Here is an 8938-nt window from a genome sequence, read left to right on the forward strand (position 1 = left end):
TATTTTCATGCATACAGAATGCTGACAGAAAACAGTCAATTAGAAGCACAATACAAAGGGAAGATTGTTTATGATACAGTGGGTTGGTTTATTTGTCTCCTGGCAGGCTGTGAGGTCACTTAAAGAAACAATTGAAGACTGCTGGGATCAAGATGCTGAAGCTCGACTAACAGCGCAGTGTGCTGAGGAGAGGATGGCAGAACTCATGATGATTTGGGAGAGAAATAAATCAGTTAGTCCAACGGTCAACCCTATGTCAACTGCCATGCAAAATGAGCGGTAAGAAGAAACATTTGGGTTTAGTCAGCAGCAAATGCCCAATGCAGTGCTCAGCTCGCTCTACGAAGGAAACTAGAGCACACTGTTAATATAATGTTCCTGCACACATGAAGTGGGTGTGTGTTATGTGAGCTGGTCTGCTAAAGGGTGTTATATGACATGTTCTTGATAGCTTGTGTTCTTCAGATCTCCTTTGTGTCCCCAGAATTCAGGCACCTTTTATGTGAACAACTCTGCCTCTCACAGAGGAGCCTTTTAAATTGAACTTAGGCAAACTGTCCAAACAGGATTGCAAAGATATGAAGTGATTGTGGATTTTCTTGAAGGAATAACACATAAAACTTCCGTTTGAAGTCTTTTGCTAAAAACTGTAAATTTGCAGGCAATAAGAGTTCAGGAAATTGCTGAATCTCAAACCTCTAGGTTTTCAGTTTAAGAACCACAGTGCCATCATTTAAGTCATCATTATTCTGACCCCCGGGAGAGAAATGCTGCACATTCTCTGCTTAGAGACGATCCAGAGAGAGTGAGAATGTGCAGAACTGATATTGGTGCTTAATAGTATATACTAGAGGTCTGGATTTGGCTGTGGTTATTGTAATGAAAAAGAATATGTTCAAATCATGGAATACCGAAATGGTTAAAATAATAGATTTTTCCTGGTTTAGGACCTTGTGACTTTCCCAGCATCACCTTCTCCATCCTGTATGCTGAGTTCTTGTTGCCCTTCTTCAGCACCACTTTCTCTGCAGCTAGAGCAGTACCTTTGCAGTGAACTGGACAGACAGCCTATTGGAAAAGTAGAAGAAAATTGCCATTACCTATTTGTATAAATACTATCTGGGACAAAATTGGTGTCCTAACAAACCAAATTTTCTGCCACCCGGGATTTTTCAAGGAAGTTACTGAAAGATCTCAGTTTGTACTGTGTATGCATGAAAAGAAACAGAAAGATATTCAGCTCTGCTAAATGAGATGCTTTGTAATATGAGGTGGTTTTACATATGTGATCTTAATAACACTTATTTTTTCTTAAAGGAATCTGTCACATCATAGACGTGTTTCAAAGATAAGGCCATATCCAGATTACTCTTCCTCTTCCTACATTGAAGATTCAATCCACCACACTGACAGCATAGTGAAGAACATTTCTTCTGAACATTCAATGTCCACTACACCATTGACTTCAGGGGAAAAGAATAGAAACTCCATTAACTATGAGCGACAACAAGCTCAAGCTCGCATCCCCAGTCCTGAGACAAGTGTAACCAGTTTGTCCACTAATACTACCACCACCAATACAACTGGCCTCACTCCTAGCACTGGCATGACTACCATATCTGAAATGCCTTATTTGGATGAAACAAACTTACATACCACAAATGTCATGCAGCCAGGTGGGCCCACCCCTGTTTGTCTGCAGCTAACAGAGGAGGACTTAGAGACAAATAAATTGGATCCAAAAGAAGTGGATAAGAACCTGAAAGAAAGCTCTGATGAAAATCTGATGGAACATTCACTTAAGCAGTTTAGTGGGCCAGATCCACTCAGCAGCACTAGTTCCAGCTTGCTTTATCCACTCATAAAACTTGCAGTAGAGGTGACAGGACAACAGGACTTCACACAAGCTAGCAACGGTCAAGCATGTTTGATTCCGGATGTCCCATCTGCTCAGGTCTATCCTCTGCCCAAGCAACAGAACCTTCCAAAGAGGCCTACTAGCCTCCCCCTAAACACCAAAAATTCAACCAAGGAGCCACGGTTAAAATTTGGTGGCAAGCACAAATCAAATTTGAAGCAAGTGGAAACAGGTGTTGCCAAGATGAACACTATCAATGCTGCAGAACCTCATGTCGTGACAGTTACCATGAATGGAGTGGCTGGGAGAAGCCACAGCATAAACTCTCATTCTGGCACAACCCAGTACGCCAATGGCACAGTGCCATCTGGCCAGACAACCAGTTCAGTAGCACAGAGGGCCCAGGAAATGCTTCAGAACCAGTTCAGTGGAGAGGATAGTCGGCTGAATATTAATTCAAGCCCTGATGAGCATGAACCCTTACTGAGGCGGGAGCAGCAGGTTGGCCACGACGAAGGTGTCCTAGACCGACTAGTAGATAGGAGAGAGCGACCACTGGATAATGGCCGAACAAATGCCAATAACAACAACAGTAATCCATGTCCAGTGCAAGACACAGCCACAGCCAGTATCCAGAATGTAGTGAGAAACCCTGGGCAGACCCAGACTAGAAGAGCACAGAGGCCTAATTCGCTGGATCTGTCAGCCACAAATAGTTTGGATAGCAGTAGTATGCAGTGTAAGTGCCTACAGGACTTTGGAAAAGTCTCCCTGACACTTTGTTGCTTAACTGTGTCTATCCTCTTGAACAGAAAACTCTGTCTCTCCTGTGCCTTCTCAAAGCACACTTACTAAATCCCATGTAAATTTAATTCCTATCAGCACAATTTTGGTCTTCTATATTAAGTCCTGTCCATTGTCTCAATGAAGTCCTATATCCATCAACTCCAGCACATTTTCCTTCCGCATTCATGGGGTAAATCCATCCCTTTATAACTTATAATCCAGGAAGGAAATAATTTCTAGCTTTCATTATTTCATTGTTCTTTAGAGGGAACCTATCTTGGGAGCTTGGAAAAGCTTCCTGATTCTTCCTTCAGGGACACATTACACCTTGTTTTCCTTACTTTTCCTCATTCTCTTAAGAGTAGCTGTCTCTAAGATGCACTAATTAAAATAATCGTAATAGCCAAGTATATGCTTCGTTAATTTTAGAGCAGCTCATTTTACTGTATTAGCCCAGCCTAGATGGAGGGTCAAGCATTCTCTGCTTTGATGTCTGAGCTCTAATAATTATGGCAATCTGTCAGTTTACCATGTACATATTAAAACGTAATCAGTAGATTCATTAAATTAAGTGGGTAGAGAAGGAATTGTTTTTTAACAGACTCCTTCACAGTAACTGCCTTAAGAGCTCTGCAGCTCTTAAGGCATTACAATGGGGCTCACTTCTTACAGTAACAACGCAAGCATGTAGTTGTAGTTAAAATAAGTACATCCTGCGCATTGACTTTGGGCCTGCTGGAGCTGTTGGAAAGGCCTCCTACTATGTGTTTTTAAGAGAATATATTTTCAGAATACAGTGCTGCCTTTGAAAGGTGCTTGCAAACCTCTGTTTAGACAGGTGTTGTAGTATTAATGAGATAATCGGAGATGCCAGGCATCTTTGGAAAGAAAAGGTTTAGAAACAAACCAGAACAGATCTTTCAGGAAATGCAGTTGACTATTCAGAGGTGGAACGTATAAGCCTTCCTTTTAAATTTTTTGTCTTAATGTGTTAACTCGTGTCAAAATCTTAAGAAAAAAAGATTCTTGCAGTAACCTTCTTTAACTGAAGGTTAAAGAGTTTGAAGATTTTTTTTTTTTTTAATAAATTGGATCTCTACTGCTGAAATTTTGTGATTAAAGTTGGGTTTGTCAGTTTTACAAACTAGCATCCCAAATCCTGGCTTAGGATCTTAACAGAGAATGAACCATTTTGACTTCAGGTGAAATGCTTTGCCAGGTAAAGTAGGATATGGGGACCTATGTTTTAATTATGTTATTGAAAGTTTAGCCTTTGCTGTCCTGTAATAGCAACAGTTGTTTGTACCTCCCTTTATAGGTAATATAAGGTACTGCGATTGCAAAAGCTCCTCAAATGTCAAATGCTGATTCTGCTGTTTGATGCCAAAGTGCGTTCAAGGTAACACAGATTACTTCACTGAAGTAATTTCTGGTAGAGAACAGAATCTGAGCACTTGTTTAGCAGCAGCTACTGTAGTCGATACACCTGTCATGCCTCTGCCACAGTTGCTTTTGTGTTAAAAGATTTTGCTCTTTTGTTCTGTTTTGTATGAGTAACAACCTGGGACTTTCCAGTCTAATCTTGCCTATTTTCTACTCTGTTTTTTGTTTTGTTGTGTTGGTTTGTCTTCAGTAGGTGACTCCTCACAGGATGGCAAATCGGGCTCAGGAGAAAAGATCAAGAAACGTGTGAAAACTCCATACTCACTTAAGCGGTGGCGTCCTTCAACGTGGGTCATCTCCACAGAGCCGCTGCACTGCGAGGTCAACAACAACGGCAGCGACCGCGCAGTTCACTCCAAATCCAGCACCGCTGTTTATCTTGCGGAAGGAGGCGCTGCCACCACCATGGTATCTAAGGACGCAGGAGTGAACTGCCTGTGAAATACTTCAAAAGCCTACAAATGACCTGAGTTTTGCATTATTTGAAACAAATGTGCAGAAGACGTTTTAAAAAACTGCTTTCTCCTCCTGTCAGCAACCCCTCCCGAGGACTCGCTTTAAATAGATTTCAGCTATGCAGAGAATTTTTAGCTTATGCTTCCATATTTTTTAATTTTGTTTTATTTTTTTGAACGTTTTTGCACTTTTATTTCGGATCGCTAAGGTTGAGTCTGTCTGTTTTGACCACGGAATATATATATGTATATCGAAAAGGTGGTCTCAAAATATTTTTTTAGAAAAAAAAGTAACAAAGGAAGTATTGCTGATAATCAGTTTGGACCAGTTTCTTAAGGTCACTAAGATCATGAGCAGACTATAAGACAGGTTTGACTGCAGTGGTGTCTTGTAACCATGTTTTCATTTCTGTGCACAAGCTAGTCTGTATATTTCTATGTTACAAAGTGTTTTCTCTTTTAAACTCCACATTTTTCTCGTGTCATGTTGAAATGTGCAATAGTCTATAGTTCACAGTATGCTTTATTGAAAAGTGGTTTTCTAAAACTGCCACATATTCCCCTTTCTGTATTTGTTAATTTTTCCCTGACAGTTGAGCAGTCAGACGGTCAAGACAGTGAACTTTGCACACTGTAGCCAGCTTGAAGCGGCTGCCTCTTCACATTGTGCTCTGAGGTGACAATGCATGAATTTTCCCCAACTTGAAAGGGCTTTTAAAAAAGAACAAAAAAGACAACCTGAGCTCACTACCTTTCCTTTGATCCTTCCAAATCGAAATGTGTTTCTTTTATAGCAGTAGATGCCAACCTGTGAAGTTCTCAATAACATAACATTGAAAAAACATAAGCAGTGTCAGCCATTTTGTTGTTTCACGTGCAGTTTCATCCTCTGTATTTATGTAAAACCTTATTTAGATCACTAATGAAGTACATTAAAAACTACATTTTATTCAGAAATCTTAATAACTGTCATACTTAAAAGCTCTGGTGAAGATAGGCTGTGAATGTATTTTGTTTACACAGTGGAAAAATCATGAATCTTATTTGGCATAAAGCAGTTTTGCAATGAGTCACAAATCTTTCCTGATTTACCTCCTTAGAAGCAGTCTGGGGTAAAATCAGCCTGATTACTTATGCAGGTAGGTGCACCTGAGTTAACTGACATTATTGAGGTAAAGCTTGTTTGCCTTTCAGAGTTTTTAGAGACCCTCATTCATCTTGTTAAAATGTATTGTGTGCTTTTAAAATTCATCATTGTGTGTGTTTGTAGGAGAGGGTTGGAGTTTCTGTCCCTCTGCTTAGACCCTTCTTTCTTTTGTTTGCACAATAATTTTAGATGTCCATGAACAATCTCTCAACAGAGATGATTTTATTTTTTTTCACTATCTCAAGTAAACCTTACCCTTTTTTAGAATGATTGTTTAAACTGTCTACTGAAAGAAAATTAATTTCCTCATTGGTCAGGACCTCCTTCCACCTAAGAAGTATCTTCCACCTGAGAAATATTCTTTCTGATTGAAAGCACATCAGTAAAAACTAGATAGAAGGCATTACATGTGGCAGTTTTTGGTACTGAATAAAGTTTTATCATTTTGCCTAAAAACTGGTGATGTTCAAAGAAAGAAAACCTATTCAGTCAGCCCGCCAAACTCCAGTGGCAGGATGCTGGCAGCAAAAAATTGCCTCCCCCAGCCTGTCTTATTTTGGCTTTGCTTTTGGATGCTCTATGCTTTCAAGTTCATTTGTTTCCTTGCTATATTATTTCCACACCCCCCCCCCCCCCACATAAACTTTGTCATCCCCGTTCTTCTATATACAACTAGCATAATATATGCCTTGCTACATCTGATTCCTGGCATTTCCCAAACTCTGCCTTGTTCATGCTTGATTGCTATGATTTTTCCCTTGACATGCTTCTTAATGTTTATTATATTTTCCTAGATACCTCCAAGAGATGACTCTATAAATCCAGAATTTGGTTAAGTGTAGTTGTAGAAATAGCAAGGCACTAGACACATTTTGGGTACACTGTGCTCTTTAAGCACTAGTTCGAGTAGTACCTTTCATCTTTGAGGTGTCATTCTGTCATCTACCCAGATAAATACATAGTTACATCTTCCCTGTTCAAAAATACAGCCTTTCTCCGGTTTTACTTTTAATTCACTCTTCAGCTTCCCATCTGCCTCAGTCTTGCATCCCAGATGTTGAAAACCTGCCAGTTGCTCAGATGGGTTTCAAGACTTGAATCAAAATTTCTGGCACTTTGTTCAAAATGCTAGCTGTGGTTGTCTTCTTTTTTTGGTGTTCTTTGAGTCCTCGTTAGAAGTACAGTATGTTGTGTTGCGATGATGTATATTGAAGATACTTCACTCCTTGCCCAGTGACTTTTTGTTTTGCTTTGCCTTGTGTGTATCATCTATCAGCATTTCATAATGTGGGTTGAAAAGCATATTTAGGACACTCTTATCTAACTTGCAACACTCTGCAGCGATAAAAGTTATTTGCGCTGACTAATGCTTCTTTCTGCTAAGTCTGCACCGGTCTTCTAGCCTTTCTTTTCTGGCCAGCCCTTTGCAAGAAATCCAACTTTTTTTTTTTGAGCAATGCAGTCAAAATCATTCTAATACCAGATGAAAATGTTATTTTCTGCAGTTTTCTTTAAACATTCTTGAAGTAGCCATAATAGTATTTTTTTTCCCTGTATCAAGTCTGTCACTTGCTGGAAAGCCTCTGGGATTAATAAGAATTAACAGAAAGTATTGGCTTTGTAATCTATCACGGATAATTTGTAACATGATAGAAATGTGTACTTTATCACAAAACACCCCATAAAATAGAGAAAAAACTCTTAAAGGTCAGTGAAAATGAACTTAAGTAGGTGTCAAAAGACAAATTCTACACAGCTTGATGAGATCAGATTGGCAGTCTGTCTTTAATGCTTCATTTAGTAATGCCTTTTTTTTTTTTCACTCACAGCCTGTAATCCAATTTCCACAGAATGCTTTTGTAGCAAATTAATGATACTGAATTGTATCTTGTACCATGGGGAATCCTCTTTCACTAGATAAAATACATGTAAGAGAGAGAATTATACAGATCAGACACAGAGGGTAGGTGATAACTGTACTATAATCAGAGGAGACAAATTCATGTGTGTTTGGTTGGTTTTTTGGTTGTTTTGGGGTTTTTTTGTTGGTTGTTTTTTTTTTTTACTTTGTGTTTTGGCTTTGTAAGAAAAAGGGATAATGTTGACAGCTGATAATTTTTTTTATCAGTTTCTCGTGTATATTGCCAACAAGATAAATATAGCAAAAAGAAAATAGACTGATAGTGTAAATACCTATGAATTGTGCCACAGTCAAATAGGCAACAGTAGAATATTTGCTCTGGTAATTTATAATGTATAATTCAAGTAAAATGTTAGAGCAAACATTTGTGGTGTTTGTGTAAATAAGCCAAAATCCAAAATCTTACTGGTTTTAGAAAATTATGTGCTGGTAGAAGCCAGAAGAGTTGCTTAGGTAAATGCTTTGTCTCTTTTTCTGTTTCCTGTTATAAAAATAGCCACCAACATAACATGAGTTTTAAAATGCGAATTCTAACCATTTGAACAGACATGACTCATAGTCAGATTTATTTTCCACTAGAATGGGTATGTACCAATCAGATTAACTGCAACACTTCTCCTCAGTTTGCTTATAATGATCTACAGCTTCATGTGCTAAACAAGTAATGTTAAAAAACTCCAAGATGCACTTAAATTGCACAGCTAAAGGTAAAGGAATTCCTAATTTAAAAGAAAACCAACTGATATCCTTAGAATATTCTCAGAAACAAAGAATGTTTCTGTTTGTGTTTGCTTTCTTACTGTCATTCTCTTGTGTCTTGTTTCTGTATAGAAAATTACCTAATTTTCCAAGGCAATACAGTTTCTTTTTTTTTTCAGTGCACTGGGGAACAAAAAATAGCACAGGTTCCAGCAAACAAACAACAAAAAAAAACTCCCACCTTATCAGTATGTTTAGAAAGTAAGTATTTCCCAACTACTGTCAACTTTCTCTGAAAGAAATCTTTAATCCAGCCTGCCTCAGAAAGGAGAACAAGGAAGTTCTGTAGTGGTATAGAATAGAATATTGGGCCAAATTTAGTAAGAATGAATTGTTATTTTGAAAATATGTATGTATCCATTGCACATACCATTGTGTCTGTTCAGTGCATTTTGCTCTACTTATATGTCCCTTTTAAATTAAATATCCATTAATACAATATTGCTAACTTTGGGTTCAGATTTTAATTTTCTTTCATGAAAAATATCCAAATGATCATAGTCATTCTGCCATAGAAACGTTACTATGGAAGCTTTCAGCCTAATGAGGGAGAATTTTAGTACATACTG

General features: G+C 38.3%; 1 protein-coding gene across 2 annotated transcripts in view; it reads left to right on the forward strand.

Moving 5' to 3' along the window:
• Nucleotides 1-4840, forward strand: part of BMPR2 (bone morphogenetic protein receptor type 2) — a 101427-nt gene extending 96587 nt beyond the window's left edge. The window contains exons 11-13 of one of the 2 annotated variants that reach the window (XM_009896493.2): nucleotides 107-279; nucleotides 1318-2597; nucleotides 4278-4840. In XM_009896493.2, coding sequence (XP_009894795.2) covers nucleotides 107-279; nucleotides 1318-2597; nucleotides 4278-4528 — 1704 coding nt within the window. In that variant the 3' untranslated portion in view covers nucleotides 4529-4840. The remainder of the gene's footprint in view (nucleotides 1-106; nucleotides 280-1317; nucleotides 2598-4277) is intronic. The other variant, XM_054172879.1, reaches the window with a different exon arrangement.
• Nucleotides 4841-8938: the final 4098 nt, after the last annotated feature.

This window comes from Dryobates pubescens, chromosome 2, assembly GCF_014839835.1.
Source record: "Dryobates pubescens isolate bDryPub1 chromosome 2, bDryPub1.pri, whole genome shotgun sequence".
NCBI classification, from domain to species: Eukaryota; Metazoa; Chordata; class Aves; order Piciformes; family Picidae; genus Dryobates; species Dryobates pubescens.